The sequence below is a fragment of the Tursiops truncatus genome, chromosome 15 (assembly GCF_011762595.2).
Source record: "Tursiops truncatus isolate mTurTru1 chromosome 15, mTurTru1.mat.Y, whole genome shotgun sequence".
Classification (NCBI taxonomy): Eukaryota; Metazoa; Chordata; class Mammalia; order Artiodactyla; family Delphinidae; genus Tursiops; species Tursiops truncatus.
In genome coordinates this window covers 26017008-26035530 of record NC_047048.1, presented here as the reverse complement: position 1 = coordinate 26035530, position 18523 = coordinate 26017008, and the positions used below count along the sequence as shown (strand labels likewise).

At 39.8% G+C, this 18523-nt stretch overlaps 1 protein-coding gene across 1 annotated transcript in view; it reads right to left on the bottom strand.

Annotated features, from left to right (window-relative positions):
• The window catches only part of PARN (poly(A)-specific ribonuclease), a 167826-nt gene that overhangs the window by 9771 nt on the left and 139532 nt on the right, over positions 1–18523 (bottom strand). Inside the window, exon 23 of the mRNA XM_019928670.3 lies at positions 6781–6974. Coding sequence (XP_019784229.1) covers positions 6781–6974 — 194 coding nt within the window. The remainder of the gene's footprint in view (positions 1–6780; positions 6975–18523) is intronic.

Here is an 18523-nt window from a genome sequence, read left to right as displayed (position 1 = left end):
CTTGTTGGACGCATCATTTGCAAATATTTTCTCCCATTCTGGAGGTTGTCTTTTCATTTTCTTTATAGTTTCCTTTGCTGTACAAAAGCTTGTAAGTTTGATTAGATCCCATTTGTTTATTTTTCTTTTTATTTCTACTGCCTTGGGAGACTGACCTAAGAAAACATGGCTACGATTTATGCCAGAGAATGTTTTGCCTATGTTCTCTTCTAGGAATTTTATGGTGTCATGTCTTATATTTAAGTCTTTAAGCTATTTTGAATTTATTTTTGTGAGGGAGTCTTCTAACTTCACTGATTTACATGCAGCTTTCCAGTTTTCTCAACACCACTTGCAGAAGACACTGCCTTTTCTCAGGCGTCAGTTTTCTTAATTGTAAAATGGACCATCATGCCTACTTCAGAGATTTAAACGAAAGCATTTCCATCAAGCACGAAGTGCAGGGGTGGGGGGGTGGATGAATTGGGAGATTGGGATTGACATATATACACTACTATGTATAAAATACATAACTAATGAGAACCTACTGTATAGCACAGGGAACTTTACTCAGTGCTCTGTGGTGACCTAAATGGGAAGGAAATCTAAAAAAGAGGGGATATATGTATATGTGTAACTGAATCACTTTGCTGTATAGCGGAAACTAACACAGCATTGTAAAGCAACTATACTCTAATAAAAATTAATTAAAAAAAATAAAGATAGGATCCGAACATGCCACATCTAAGAAACTCAGGATGGTGGAGTGGTTGCCTTCACATGTGATGTAGGCTCCTATGTCAGAGAAGAGGCGAAGGCTCTAAGAGTCCATATTTTTAGGGGAGAGAGCAGAAGCAAGAAGACCCACAATCCTGCAGCCTGTGGAAAGAAAACCACATTCACAGAAAGACATACAAAATGAAAAGGCAGAGGACTATATACCAGATGAAGGAACAAGATAAAACCGCAGAAAAACAACTAAATGAAGTGGAGATAGGCAACCTTCCAGAAAAAGAGTTCAGAATAATGATAGTGAAGATGATGCAGGACCTCGGAAAAAGAATGGAGGCAAAGATGGAGAGGATGCAAGAAATGTTTAACAAAGACCTAGAAGAATTAAAGAACAACAAACAGAGATGAACGATACAATAACTGAAATGAAAAATACACTAGAAGGAATCAACAGCAGAATAATAGGCAGAAGAACGGATAAGTGACCTGGAAGACAGAATGGTGGAATTCAATGCTATGGAACAGAGTAAAGAAAAAAGGATGAAAAGAAATGAAGACGGCCTAAGAGACCTCTGGGACAACATTAAACACACCAACATTTGCATTATAGGGGTCTCAGAAAGAGAAGAGAGAAAGAAAGGACTCAAAAAAAATATTTGAAGAGATTATAGTGGAAAACTTCCCTAACATGGGAAAGGAAAGAGCTGCCCAAGTCCAGGAAGCACAAAGAGTCCCAGGCAGGATAAACCTAAGGAGAAACATGCCGAGACACATAGTAATCAAACTGACAAAAATTAAAGACAAAGAAAAATTATTAAAAGCAACAAGGGAAAACGACAAATAACATGCAAGGGAACTCCCATAAGGTTAACAGCTGATTTCTCAGCAGAAACTACAAGCCAGAAGGGAGTGGCATGATATATTTAAAGTGATGAAAGGGAAGAACCTACAACCAAGATTACTTTACCTGGCAAGGATCTCATTCAGATTCAACGGAGAAAGCAACTGCTTTACAGACAAGCAAAAGCTAAGAGAATTCAGCACCACCAAACCAGCTTTACAACAAATGCTAAAGGAATTTCTCTAAGTGGGAAACACAAGAGAAGAAAAGGACCTACAAAAACAAACCCAAAACAATTAAGAAAATGGTAATAGGAACATACATATTGATAATTACCTTAAATGGGAATGGATTAAATGCTCCAACGAAAAGACACAGGCTCACTGAATGGATACAAAAACAAGACTCATATATATGTTGTCTACAAGAGACCCACTTCAGACCTAGGGACACATACAGACTGAAAGTGAGGGAATAGAAAAAGATACTCCATGCAAATGGAAAACAAAAGAAAGCTGGAGTAGCAATACTCACATCAGACAAAACAGACTTTAAAATAAAGAATGTTACAAGAGACAAGGAAGGACACTACATAATGATCAAGGGATCAATCCAAGAAGAAGATATAACAATTATAAATATATATGCACCCAACATAGGAGCACCTCAATACATAAGACAACTGCTAACAGCTATAAAAGAGGAAACCGACAGTAACACAGTAATAGTGGGGGACTTTAACACGTCACTTACACCAATGGATAGATCATCCACACAGAAAATTAATAAGGAAACACAAGCTTTAAATGACACAACAGACCAGATAGATTTAATTGATATTTATAGGACATTCCATCCGAAAACAGTGATTACACTTTCTTCTCAAGTGCACACGGAACATTCTCCAGGATAGATCACATCTTGGGTCAAAAATCAAGCCTTCATAAATTTACGAAAACTGAAATCACATCAAGCATCTTTTCTGACCAAAACGCTATGAGATTAGAAATAAATTACAGAGAAAAAACCATAAAAAAACATAAACACATGGAAGCTAAACAATAAACAATACATTACTAAATAACCAAGATATCACTGAAGAAATCAAAGAGAAATCAAAAAATACCTAGAGACAAATGACAATGAAAACATGATGATCCAAAACCTATGGGATGCAGCAAAAGCACTTTTAAGAGGGAAGTTTATAGCAATACAATCCTACCTCAAGAAACAAGAAATATCTCAAATAAACAATCTAACCTTACACCTAAAGGAACTAGAGAAAGAAGAACAAACAAAACCCAAAGTTAGCAGAAGGAAAGAAATCGTAAAGATCAGAGCAGAAATAAATGAAATAGAAACAAAGAAAACAATTGCAAAGATCAATAAAACTAAAACCTGGTTCTTTGAGAAGATAAACAAAATTCATAAACCTTTAGCCAGACTCATCAAGAGATAGAGAACTCAAATCAATAAAATTAGAAATGAAAAAGGAGAAGTTACAACAGATACCACAGAAATACAAAGCATTGTAAGAGACTACTACAAGCAGCCCTATGCTAACAAAATGGACAACCTGGAAGAAATGGACAAATTCTTAGGAAGGTATAACCTTCCAAGAGTGAACAAGGAAGAAATAGAAAATATGAACAGACCAATCACAAGTAATGAAATTGAAACTGTGATTAAAAATCTTCCAACAAACAAAAGTCCAGGACCAGGTGGCTTCACAGGTGAATTCTATCAAACATTTAGAGAAGAGCTAACACCCATCATTCTCAAACTCTTCCAAAAACTGCAGAGGAAGGGACACTCCCAAACTCATTCTATGAGGCCACCATCACCCTGATACCAAAACTAGACAAAAATACTACAGAAAAAGAAAATTACAGACCAATATCATTGATGAATATAGATGCAAAACTCCTCAACAAAATACTAGCAAACAGAATCCAACAACACATTAAAAGGGTCATACACCATGATCAAGTGGGATTTTTCCTAGGGATGCAAGGATTCTTCAATATACGCAAATCAATCAATGTGATACACCATATTAACAAACTGAAGAATAAAAACCATATGATCATCTCAATAGAGGCAGAAAAAGCTTTTGACAAAATTCAACACCCATTTATGACCAAAAAAACTCTCCAGAAAGTGGGGATAGAGGGAACCTACCTGAACACAATAAAGGCCATATATGACAAACCTACAGCAAACATCATTCTCAATGGTGATAAACTGAAAGCATTTCCTCTAAGATCAGAAACAAGACAAGGATGTCCACTCTTGCCACTACTATTCAACATAGTTTTGGAAGTCCTAGCCATGGCAATCAGAGAAGAAAAAGAAATAAAAGGAATACAAATTGGAAAAGACGAAATAAAACTGTCACTGTTTGCAGATGACATAATATTATATATAGATAATCCTAAAAATACTACCAGAAAACTACTAGAGCTAATCAATGAATCTGGTAAAGTTGCAGGATACAAAATTAATGCACAGAAATCTATGCACTATACACTAACCTATACACTAACAATGAAAGATCAGAAAGAGAAATTTAGGAAACACTCCCACTTACCATTGCAACAAAAAGAATAAAATACCTAGGAATAAACCTACCTAAGGAGGTAAAAGACCCATACTCAGAAAACTATAAGACACTGATGAAAGAAGTCAAAGATGACACAAACAGATGGAGAGATATACCATGTTCTTAGAAAAATCAATATTGTGAACATGACTATACTACCCAAAGCAATCTACAGATTCAATGCAATCCCTATCAAATTACCAATGGCACTTTTACAGAACTAGAACAAAAAAATCTTAAAATTTGTAATGGAGACACAAAAGACCCTGAATAGCCAAAGCAGTCTTGAGGGAAAAAAACAGAGCTGGAGGAATCAGACTCCCTGACTTCAGACTATACTACAAAGCTACAGTAATCAAGACAATAGGGTACTGGCACAAAAACAGAAATATAGATCAATGGAACAGGATAGAAAGTCCAGAGATAAACCCATGCACCTGTGGTCAACTAATCTATACAAAGCAGGCAAGGATATACAATGGAGAAAAGACAGTCTCTTCAATAAGTGGTGCTGGGGAAACTGAACGACATGTAAAAGAATGAAATTAGGACACTCCCTAACACCATACACAAAAATAAACTCAAAATGGATTAAAAACCTAAATGTAAGACTGGACAATATAAAACTCTTAGAGGAAAACATGGGAAGAACATACTTTGACATAAATCACAGCAAGATCTTCTTTGACCCACCTCCTAGAGTAATGGAAATAAACAAAAATAAACAAATGGGTCCTAATGGAACTTAAAAGCTTCTGCACAGCAAAGGAAACTACAAACAAGACGAAAAGACAACCCTCAGAATGGGAGAAAATATTTGCAAACGAATCAACGGACAAAGGATTAATCTCCAAAATATATAAACAGCTCATGCAGCTCAATATTTAAAAAACAAACAGCCCAATCAAAAAGTGGGCAGAAGACCTAAATAGACATTTCTCTAAAGAAGACATACAGATGGCCAAGAGGCACATGAAAATCTGCTCAACATCACTAATTATTAGAGAAATGCAAATCAAAACTACAATGAGGTATCACCTCACGCTGGTTAGAATGGGCATCATCAGAAAATCTACAAACAACAAAAGCTGGAGAGGGTGTGGAGAAAAGGGAACCCTCTTGCACTGTTGGTGGGAATGTAAATAGATACAGCCACTAAAGAGAGGTTTCTTAAAAAACTAAAAATAGAATTACCATATGACACAGCAATCCCATTACTGGACATATACCCTGAGAAAACCATAATTCAAAAAGACACATGCGCCCCAGTGTTCACTGCAGCACTATTTACAGTAGCCAAGTCATGGAAGCAACCTAAATGCCCATCGACAGATGAATGGATAAAAAAGATGTGGTACATATATACAATGGAATATTACTCCACCATAAAAAGGAACAAAATTGGGTCATTTGTAGAGACATGGATGGACCTAGAGACTGTCATACAGAGTGAAGTAAGTTAGAAAGAGAAAAACAAATATCATATATTAACGCACATTTGTGTAATCTAGAAAAATGGTACAGACGAACCGGTTTGCAAAGCATAAGTAGAGACACAGATGTAGAGAACAAATGTATGGACACCAAGGGGGGAAAGCAGGGTGTGATGAATTGGGAGATTGGGATTGAAATATATACACTAATATGTATAAAATAGATAATTAATAAGAACCTGCTGTATAAAAAATAAATTCGTTTAAAAAAAAACAGAAAAAATAAAGATAAAAAAAAAAAAGCATGAAGTGCAGTGCAGGGTCATCAGCAAACCTGGTCACCAGTGGCTGTAATTTCTGTCACCATGTCTGCTAGCTGACCAGGTTCTGGCCCAATCTCCTGAGCAGGGCGTTTCACAGATGCTGGCTTCCCAGCAAGCCCCTTCCTTGCCTGGTACTCGGGTCCTGCTGAGGGTCTGTGCACCATGGGCTGGGTTAGCTCATGGGGCCTCCACAGCATGTCTGGAGGACAGAGAGGATACGGGACTTGGCTCACCTTCTCATTCTGCTCTTACTAGCTACCTGGACCTGCACATTTCTTCACCTCTCTGAGTCCAGACTTCTGCATCACTAAAACAAGGATGAGTCCCTATGTCAGGGCTGTTGTGAGAATGAAATTCAATCAGGAAAGAGAAGGCTCCAGTGTCTAGCACACAGTAGGCATACAACATGTGTTCATTTCCCGTTTCTTTTACTCCTTACATAATTCTGCTTACGAGAGAAATTCAGGTGGCCTGGGGTTTTACTGGGAACAGTGAAAACTCTGCTACTGAAAATAACACATGTAGGAGTAGGCCTCTGTGCAAATTCACATATACATTTAAAATATTGAGGTGACTTTACATACATCAGCAAAGCCTCTAAACCGTGGAGGACAGAGAGAAGGTTACCAAAACAGACTTAACCATCTTTAACAAGGAGGCCCCCACCAAGCCTCACTCTATCAAGAGCCAGGGCTTTTCGGAGATTCCTCAAATTAAATTAAAATGATCTGAAAAACATCTGGTCCCGTTTTAGGCTACATGGGCTTTGTTATCGACTGAAGCCCTGCTATAATCTCTCCCCCCAAATAAGAGTTTCTAGAACATTAAAGAAGACACAGCTCTAGAACCTTAGTGAGATTCAATACACACCTGTCGGAGAAAGGTCCTTCTTCATCCTTTTTAATTTCTTGGCCTTTTTCCTTCCCTCTGAGAGGGATTCTGCACAGGGATCTGTCTGCTCAAGCTCAGTGTCAGAAATCTCCCCTGATACTCTGGCCTCCAGGACACCTTCTGCTTGACTGGGACTCAGATTTCTCTTTCCTACTGTGCTGGTGGCTGTGAGACTGAAATGCAAGTGGAACAACATGAAAGGTGTTGAGAGTAAGTGGAAGACTAAACCTATAAAAATATTTTAACACTCTTAATTCTATTAACACTTAACTAGCAATCAAACAACATGGGTAGCTGCTGCCTGGAGGTGCAAGTTAAAGACCTTACTGTGAACTGAAGTCTGAAAGTTTACCCACAACAAGCTTATTCAGAAGAAACTTCTACACCAGGCTTGTGCACAGATATACACAAATCTAAGCTGTTCATAGTGTTTAAAAGAAAAAAATTTTAAAGAAAATTCCTGGTCTTTATTTTGATAGAGTTACCCTAACAGAAGAGTAGAATAGTAGAGCAACCATAACAAAATAACAGTCTGGATTACATTAAATCACAAGACAGCATTGTTACTTGCATGCTGCCTGATGGATACACAGTAGAGCAGGAGAATTCTTGAGTCTGCCGGCTGTCACACCGCTCGTGCATTTGAACACTTAAAAGGTATACCCCACCTTCATATAATTCTCTTCCATTCCAAAAAGGTGACTTGTCAAGATTATAATTAAACCTGGCTTCATTTTAAAAGCTTTATAGGATCTGACATGTTGAATTAGATCAGATTACATGTCCTGATTTTCCTTAAGAAAATATGTTCCCTGAATCAGAACTTGATAATAACAGAGACCACAGGGCCAGTGTGAGTCCTGTCTCCTCTAAATGAGTCTTATAAACAGGTTTTTTTTTTATAGCCCCCACGTTATGAAAAGCATAAAGAATCTAGTCATTCCCCCTAAGGGAGGCCATTCAGGCACAGAGTGGGGTGCGGAGAGGGAGAGAGAGAGAACATGAGCAAGCTCCTGTGTCAGCCCTCCCTAGGAAGTGAACGCTTTATTTTATTTTTAAATATATTTATTTATTTACTTTATTTTTGGCTGCATTGGGTCTTGGTTGCTGTGAGTGGGCTTTTTCTCTAGTTGTGGCAAGTGGGGGCTACTCTTCATTGCAGTGCGCAGGCTTCTCATTGCGGTGGCTTCGTGTGGAGCATGGGCTCTAGGCATCCGGGCTTCAGTAGTTGTGGCACATGGGCTCAGTAGTTGTGGCACGTGGGCTCAGTAGTTGTGGATTGCGGGCTGTAGAGTGCAGGCTCAGTAGCTGTGGTGCACGGGCTTAGTTGCTCCATGGCATTTGGGATCTTCCTGGACCAGGGGCTCAAACACGTGTCCCCTGCAATGGCAGGCGGATTCTTAACCACTGTGCCACCAGCAAAGTCCCGAAGTGAACGCTTTAAAATGTTACATATCAAAAACTTGGGGGACTTCCCTGGTGGTCCAGTAGTTAAGACTCTGCGCTCCCAATGCTGGTGGCAGGGTTTGATCCCTGGTCAGGGAACTACATCCCACACGCATGCCGCAACTAAGGGTTCGCATGCCACAGCTAAGGAGCCTGCCTGCCACAACTAAGACCCGGCGCAGCCAAATTAAAAAACAAGAACAAAAACAAAAAACTCGGGCTACCCGATGATTCAAGTTCTGCAATGTTACTCTTCCCTGTTCCTTACTTCCTCACTCATGTGAAGAAGGTGGTGGTGCTCAGAAGCCATAGGAAGCAGAACAGAGAGAGCTCAGAGCAGATGGCCTGTTAAGCCTGGCTGGCCAGCCTCCCGCTGTCATCTCTTCACCTGTGTTATATGCAGCTTTTGGAAACATCTTTTATTGAGGGGATATGAAGAAAAGGAGAATACCAAAGGTAGTATTTTGGGGGGAGAATTATTAGAAATTCATGCTAGGGGACTTTCAGGAAGATGGCGGAAGAGTAAGACGCGGAGATCACCTTCCTCCCCACAGATACACCAGAAATACATCTACGCGTGGAACAACTCCTACGGAGCACCCACTGAACGCTGGCAGAAGACCTCAGACCTCCCAAAAGGCAAGGAACCCCCCACGTACCTGGTTAGGGCAAAAGAAAAAAATAAACAGAGACAAAAGGATAGGGACGGGTCCTGCACCAGCGGGAGAGAGCTGTGAAGGAGGAAAAGTGTCCACACACTAGGAAGCCCCTTCGCGGCGGAGATTTCGGGTGGCGGAGTGGGGGAGCTTCGGCGGCGGAGACTGCGGGTGGCAGAGTGGGGGAGCTTGGGAGCCGCGGAGGAGAGCACAGCAACAGGGGTGCGGAGGGCAAAGCGGAGAGATTCCAGCGCAGAGGATCGGGGCCGACCGGCACTCACCAGCCGAGAGGCTTGTCTGCTCGCCCGCCAGGGCGGGCGGGGCTGGGAGCTGAGGCTCTGGCTTCTGTCGGAGCGCCGGGAGAGGACTGAGGTTGGCCGGGAGGGAGTCTGGGGAAAAGTCTGGACCTGCCGAAGAGGCAAGAGACTTTTTCTTCCCTTTTTGTTTCCTGGTGCACGAGGAGAGGGGATTAAGAACGCTGCTTAAGAGAGCTCCAGAGAGGGGCGTGAGGGGCGGCTAAAAGCGCGGAGCCCAGAGACAGACATGAGACGCTAAGGCCGCTGCTGCCGCCACCAAGAAGCCTGTGTGCGAACACAGGTCACTATCCACACCCCCTTCCGGGGAGCCTGTGCAGCCCGCCACTGCCAGGGTCCCGGGATCCAGGGACAACTACCCTGGGAGAACGCACGGCGCGCCTCAGGCTAGCAACGTCTCGCTGGCCTCTGCCGCCGCAGGCCCGCCCCCCACTCCGTGACCCTCCCTACCCCGGCCTGAGTGAGCCAGAGCCTCCGAATCAGCGGCTCCTTTAACCCCGTCCTGTCTGAGCAAAGAACAGACGCCCTCCGGCGACCTACACGCACAGGCGGGGCCAAATCCAAAGCTGAGCCCCTGGGAGCTGTGAGAACAAAGCAGAGAAAGGGAAATCTCTCCCAGCAGCCTCAGAAGCAGCGGATTAAAGCTCCACAATCAACTTGATGTACCCTGCATCTGTGGAATACATGAATAGACAACGAATCATCCCAAATTAAGGAGCGGTGTGGATGAAAGGCTCTTGGTGCTTCAGCCAGGAGTTAGTGCTGTGCCTCTGAGGTGGGAGAGCCAACTTCAGGACACTGGTCCACAAGAGGCCTCCCAGCTGCACATAATACCAAACGGCGAAAATCTCCCAGAGATCTCCATCTCAACGCCAGCACCCAGCTTCACTCAACGACCAGCAAGCTACACTGCTGGACATCCTATGCCAAACAACTAGCAAGACAGGAACGCAACCCCACCCATTAGCAGAGAGGCTGCCTAAAATCATAATAAGTCTACAGACACCCCAAAACACACCACCAGACGTGGACCTGCCCACCAGAAAGACAAGATCCAGCCTCATCCACCAGAACACAGGCACTAGTACCCTCCACCAGGAAGCCTACACAACCCACTGAACCAACCTTAGCCACTGGGGACCAACACAAAAAACAACAGGAACTACGAACCTTCAGCCTGCAAAAAGGAGACCCCAAACACAGTAAGATAAGCAAAATGAAAAGACAGAAAAACACACAGCAGATGAAGGAGCAAGATAAAAACCCACCAGACCTAACAAATGAAGAGGAAATAGGCAGTCTGCCTGAAAAAGAATTCAGAATAATGATAGTAAAAATGATCCAAAATCTTGGAAATAGAATGGACAAAATGCAAGAATCAGTTAACAAGGACCTAGAAGAACTAAAGATGAAACAAACAATGATGAACAACACAATAGATGAAATGAAAAATACTCTAGATGGGATCAATAGCAGAATAACTGAGGCAGAAGAACGGATAAGTGACCTGGAAGATAAAGTAGTGGAAATAACTACTGCAGAGCAGAATAAAGAAAAAAAGAATGAAAAGAACTGAGGACAGTCTCAGAGACCTCTGGGACAACATTAAACGCACAAACATTCGAATTATAGGGGTTCCAGAAGAAGAAGAGAAAAAGAAAGGGACTGAGAAAATATTTGAAGAGATTATAGTTGAAAACTTCCCTAATATGGGAAAGGAAATAGTTAATCAAGTCCAGGAAGCACAGAGAGTCCCATACAGGATAAATCCAAGGAGAAATACGCCAAGACACATATTAATCAAACTGTCAAAAATTAAATACAAAGAAAGCATATTAAAAGCAGCAAGGGAAAAACAACAAATAACACACAAGGGAATCCCCATAAGGTTAACAGCTGATCTTTCAGCAGAAACTCTGCAAGCCAGAAGGGAGTGGCAGGACATATTGAAAGTGTTGAAGGAGAAAAACCTGCAACCAAGATTACTCTACCCAGCAACGATCTCATTCAGATTTGATGGAGAAATTAAAACCTTTACAGACAAGCAAAAGCTGAGAGAGTTCAGCACCACCAAACCAGCTCTACAACAACTGCTAAAGGAACTTCTCTAGGCAAGAAACACAAAAGAAGGAAAAGACCTACAATAACGAACCCAAAACAATTAAGAAAATGGGAATGGGAACACACATATCGATAATTACCTTAAATGTAAATGGACTAAATGCTCCCACCAAAAGACACAGATTGGCTGAATGGATACAAAAACAAGACACATATATTTGCTGTCTACAAGAGACCCACTTCAGACCTAGAGACACATACAGACTGAAAGTAAGGGGATAGAAAACGGTATTTCATGCAAATGGAAACCAAAAGAAAGCTGGAGTAGCAATTCTCATATCAGACAAAATAGACTTTAAAATAAAGACTATTAGAAGAGACAAAGAAGGACACTACATAATGATCAAGGGATCGATCCAAGAAGAAGACATAACGATTGTAAATATTTATGCACCCAACATAGGAGCACCTCAATACATAAGGCAAATACAGCCAGCCATAAAAGGGGAAATCAACAGTAACACATTCATAGTAGGGGACTTTAACACCCCACTTTCACCAATGGACAGATCATCCAAAATGAAAATAAATAAGGAAACACAAGCTTTAAATGATACATTAAACGAAATGGACTTAATTGATATTTATAGGACATTCCATCCAAAAACAACAGAATACACATTTTTCTCAAGTGCTCATGGAACATTCTCCAGGATAGATCATATCTTGGGTCACAAATCAAGCCTTGGTAAATTTAAGAAAATTGAAATTGTATCAAGTATCTTTTCCGACCACAACGCTATGAGACTAGATATCAATTACAGGAAAAGATCTGTAAAAAATACAAAGACATGGAGGCTAAACAATACACTACTTAATAACGAAGTGATCACTGAAGAAATCAAAGAGGAAATCAAATGACAATGGAGACACGACGACTCAAAATCTATGGGATGCAGCAAAAGCAGTTCTAAGAGGGAAGTTTATAGCAATACAATCCTACCTTAAGAAACAGGAAACATCTCGAATAAACAACCTAACCTTGCACCTAAAGCAATTAGAGAAAGAAGAACAAAAAAACCCCAAAGTTAGCAGGAGGAAAGAAATCATAAAAATCAGATCAGAAATAAATGAAAAAGAAATGAAGGAAACGATAGCAAAGATCAATAAAACTAAAAGCTGGTTCTTTGAAAGGATAAACAAAATTGATAAACCATTAGCCAGACTCATCAAAAAAAAAAGGGAGAAGACTCAAATCAATAGAATTAGAAATGAAAAAGGAGAAGTAACAACTGACACTGCAGAAATACAAAAGATCATGAGAGATTACTACAAGCAACTCTATGCCAATAAAATGGACAACCTGGAAGAAATGGACAAATTCTTAGAAAGGCACAACCTGCCAAGATTGAATCAGGAAGAAACAGAAAATATGAACAGACCAATCACAAGCACTGAAATTGAGACAGTGATTAAAAATCTTCCAACAAGCAAAAGCCCAGGACCAGATGGCTTCACAGGCGAATTCTATCAAACATTTAGAGAAGAGCTATCACCTATCCTTCTCAAACTCTTCCAAAATATAGCAGAGGGAGGAACACTCCCAAACTCATTCTACGAGGCCACCATCACCCTGATACCAAAACCAGACAAGGATGTCACGAAGAAAGAAAACTACAGGCTAATACCACTGATGAACATAGATGCAAAAATCCTCAACAAAATACTAGCAAACAGAATCCAACAGCACATTAAACGGATCATACACCATGATTAAGTGGGGTTTATTCCAGGAATGCAAGGATTCTTCAATATACGCAAATCAATCAACGTGATACACCATATTAACAAATTGAAGGAGAAAAACCATATGATCATCTCAATAGATGCAGAGAAAGCTTCTGACAAAATTCAACACCCATTTATGATAAAAACCCTGCAGAAAGTAGGCATAGAGGGAACTTTCCTCAACATAATAAAGGCCATATATGACAAACCCACAGCCAACATCGTCCTCAATGGTGAAAAACTGAAAGCATTTCCACTAAGATCAGGAACAAGACAAGGTTGCCCACTCTCACCACTCTTATTCAACATAGTTTTGGAAGTTTTAGCCACAGCAATCAGAGAAGAAAAGGAAATAAAAGGAATACAAATCGGAAAAGAAGAAGTAAAGCTGTCACTCTTTGCAGATGACATGATACTATACATAGAGAATCCTAAAGATGCTACCAGAAAACTACTATAGCTAATCAATGAATTTGGTAAAGTAGCAGGATACAAAATTAATGCACAGAAATCTCTGGCATTCCTATACACTAAGGATGAAAAATCTGAAAGTGAAATCAAGAAAACACTCCCATTTACCACTGCAACAAAAAGAATAAAATATCTAGGAATAAACCTACCTAAGGAAACAAAAGACCTGTATGCAGAAAATTATAAGACACTGATGAAAGAAATTAAAGATGATACAAATAGATGGAGAGATATACCATGTTCTTGGATTGCAAGAATCAACATTGTGAAAATGACTCTACTACCCAAAGCAATCTACAGATTCAATGCAATCCCTATCAAACTACCACTGGCATTTTTCACAGAACTAGAACAAAAAATTTCACAATTTGTGTGGAAACACAAAAGACCCCGAATAGCCAAAGCAATCTTGAGAACGAAAAACGGAGCTGGAGGAATCAGGCTTCCTGACTTCAGACTATACTACAAAGCTACAGTAATCAAGACAGTATGGTACTGGCACAAAAACAGAAATATAGATCAATGGAACAAGATAGAAAGCCCAGAGATAAACCCACGCACATATGGTCACCTTATCTTTGATAAAGGAGGCAGGAATGTACAGTGGAGAAAGGACAGCCTCTTCAATAAGTGGTGCTGGGAAAACTGGACAGCTACATTTAAAAGTATGAGATTAGATCACTCCCTAACACCATACACAAAAATAAGCTCAAAATGGATTAAAGACTTAAATGTAAGGCCAGAAAGTATCAAACTCTTAGAGGAAAACATAAGCAGGACACTCTATGACATAAATCACAGCAAGGTCCTTTTTGACCCACCTCCTAGAGAAATGGAAATAAAAACAAAAGTAAACAAATGGGACCTAATGAAACTTAAAAGCTTTTGCGCAGCAAAGGAAACCATAAAGAAGACCAAAAGACAACCCTCAGAATGGGAGAAAATATTTGCAAATGAAGCAACTGACAAAGGATTAATCTCCAAAATTTATAAGCAGCTCATGCAGCTTAATAACAAAAAAACAAACAACCCAATCCAAAAATGGGCAGAAGACCTAAATAGACATTTCTCCAAAGAAGATATACAGAGTGCCAACAAACACATGAAAGAATGCTCAACATCACTAATCATTAGAGAAATGCAAATCAAAACTACAATGAGATATCATCTCACACCAGTCAGAATGGCCATCATCAAAAAATCTAGAAACAATAAATGCTGGAGAGGGTGTGGAGAAAAGGGAACCCTCTTACACTGTTGGTGGGAATGTAAATTGATACAGCCACTGTGGAGAACAGTATGGAGGTTCCTTAAAAAACTACAAATAGAACTACCATATGACCCAGCAATCCCACTACTGGGCATATACCCTGAGAAAACCATAATTCAAAAAGAGTCATGTACCAAAATGTTCATTGCAGCTCTATTTACAATAGCCCAGAGATGGAAACAACCTAAGTGTCCGTCAACAGATGAATGGATAAAGAAGATGTGGCACATATATACAATGGAATATTACTCAGCCATAAAAAGAAACGAAATTGAGCTATTTGTAATGAGGTGCATAGACCTAGAGTCTGTCATACAGAGTGAAGTAAGTCAGAAAAAGAGCGACAAATACCGTATGCTAACACATATATATGGAATTTAAGAAAAAAAAATGTCATGAAAAACCTAGGGGTGAAACAGGAATAAAGACACAGACTTACTAGAGAATGGACTTGAGGCTATAGGGAGGGGGAAGGGTAAACGGTGACAAAGCGAGAGAGGCATAGACATATATACACTACCAAACGTAAGGTAGATAGCTAGTGGGAAGCAGCCGCATAGCACAGGGAGATCAGCTCGGTGCTTTGTGACCACCTGGATGGGTGGGATAGGGAGGGTGGGAGGGAGGGAGATGCAAGCGGGAAGAGATATGGGAACATATGTATATATATAACTGATTCATTTTGTTGTGAAGCTGAAACTAACATACCATTGTAAAGCAATTATACTCCAATAAAGATGTTAAAATGAAAAAAAAAAAAGAAATTCATGCTGAAGTTCACTGTTTAAAAACTGATAATACCTTTAAAATTTTCTTAAAGACTAAAACAATTTTCAGCTGGTTTCAGAAAATTTGGAAAATTCAGAAAGTGTTAAGTAAGAAAATATTAAGGACACACCTATCCATTGTGAAAGGGTAAGAGGCCTAAATATTCCTCTGTGCTGTAAACCCTGGAACCTCGCAGCCTCTGAGATGTAAATGTTTAATGAAAACTCAGCTGGAACCACCAGCATTCAAAGTACTTCAAGAAATACAAAGTCCTGAAATAGCCCCAACTGCACATAGGAATCTAGCAGATGATAAAGGTGGTATCTCAAATTACCGGGGCAGAGATGAACTTCCAAAAAAATGGTGGTGGGACAACAGGAAAAAGATAAGTTAGGCCCATCCTTCACCCATAAAAAAGAAAAAAACGCCAAAATGGATTAGATATCTAAATGTGAAAAATGAAACTATACAAATACTGAAGGAAAACATGGAAGAATTCCTCTAAAACCTGGGTGTCGAAAAAGGCTTTACTATAACTCACAATCCAAATTTATAAGATTTATAAATTTGATCACATAAAAATCTTTTGCATGGCTATCAATAACATGAGCAAAGTCAAATGACAAACCAGGAGAAAATATTTGTAACATATATCACAGATAAAGGGCTAATGTCCCTAATACACAAGTAACACTCAAAATTGAAGAAAAAAACCCCAAAATCCTACAGGAAAATGGGCAAAGCTATGAATAAATAGCTCACCACACACACACACACACACACACACACACACACACACACACGCACACACACGCACACACATACACACACACACACCCCTTAAACACATGAAAAGATGTTCAATTCCATTCATGATGCAAAATAAAATGATACTGAAATACCATTTCTCACCCACTAGATTGGCAAAAATATCCAAAAGATTGATGAAATATTCTGTTGTTGAGAGTGGGGAAATAGGCACTCATACATTGCTGGTGACAATGAAAAATGGTACAACTCACTCTTACAGAAGGGAATGTGGCACTATTTAACAAAACTTTATATCCATTTACTCTTTGAGCCAGCAATCCCACTTCTAGGAATTCAGAAGATGCACCTCCAACAATGCAAAAATACTTATGTACAAGATTACTCACTGCAGCTTTATTTGTTGTTATGATATATTATTGCCAAGTTCCTAAATGTCTAAGCATAGGAAATTGGTTGAATAAACTATGCGATGTACAGCCAATGTAACTAAGCAGTTACAAGAAAGAATGAAGATCTCAAAGAACAGATATGAAATTATTTCCAGTGAAGAAAGCAAAGTGCAAAAGGGCAATTTATTCCAGTCTTGGGTGAAATGTCGGGGGGAATACCAAAAAAAAAAATCCTGAACTATTTAGTAGGTTTGCTTCTGTAGTTGAATGAGTGAAGCAATTCTGAAAATATTTGGATACATGATAATGCTCAGCAAATTAGTAAATGTATTCATGTAGTCGGAAGACAGATATGGGGGAAGGCAAGGGAGAACGCTGTGGGGATGTAATGGAACTGGAGGTATAGGTCCGGGCTTGGGATTTCTAAAATAAGTATGTGTGTATGTGTGCACATTTATGTGTACGCATAGATGTATGGGAAGTATCTATGTATATCCATGCCCCTATTTCCCAGCTCTGCCCACTGAAAGGACCTAAAAAACAAAAACAAAAAACAAAAAACCTCATGGCCATAAGCACATCTAGTGTCCAGATTTTAATGTCTAAACCATACCCCACTGAAAAAACACAGGGCTCCTCGAAGAAGTGCTTGATTACAGGGCTGGGGTAAAAGAGGCACAAAATGAGTCCAGAACATCTTGCAATACCAGAAAGTAGGAAACTGCTCAAGAAATGACGGGGCATGTCACAGGGATGTAGGAACCAGGTGGAAAGGGCTCCCACTGGCCAAATATTTGAGCACCAAAATAATTAGGGGGCAATAATAAATTCTAAACCATTGAAAAAAACAGGAATCCATGGATCTATACCGATACATAATACAGAGAGACAGAGAGAGGAGGGAGAGCTCTTAGTCCTGGTTGAATGCTGACTAGGAAATGGTAACGGTGGAGAGAGAGATGGAGTTGGCAAATCATCCTTTGGCAACCATCACGTGAAGAATGACTGACGCAAAAATCATCAAGAGGTGCTAAATCAGGGGAGATATTTTGATGAAGAGTAGGCTATTTGCATGGTCTTAAAGTGTCTCTCCTGAGACTGATATCCTGAGAAGGACATAGCACCACTTTTGCACATTCTACTCAGGACTGTATAACCTGACCATAATCATGAAGAAACATCAGACAAACCCAAAAGAAAAACACCTTACTGAAAAAAAGTGGGGTGAGGGGCTGGTGTCCTTCAAAAATGTTGTTGTCATAAAAAAGACCAAAGAGACATTGAAAACTAGCTGCAACACATTATGACAGACTGGATCTTATACTAGAGGGAAAAGCCATAAAGATAATATTGGATCAAATAATAAAATGCGATATAAACAGTAGATTACAGTATTATATCAATGTTAAATTACCGAGGTTGATAACTATACTACAGTTATACAAGAAACTATTAAGGACCATGATGTATCTAACTTCCTCTTAGATGGTTCAGAAAAAAACAAGTGTGTTGGGGGCTGCGGTATGGAGAGAAAAAGGGAGAGAAGGCAACACAGAGTGTTTATATACAGAGAGAGGAAGGGGAAGGGTGGAAGAGAGAGCGTATGCACACAAAGCAAAAAACAGCAAAATGTTAACAATCAGGGTAGCCGGATAAAGAATATATGGGTGTTCTTTGTAATATTTGTGACTTTTACAGAGTTTGAAATTATTTCCAAGTTAAAAGCAAAACAAAACAAAACAAACTGGAGGAAGCATGATGTTTAAACAAATAAGGAAAAGTAAATTT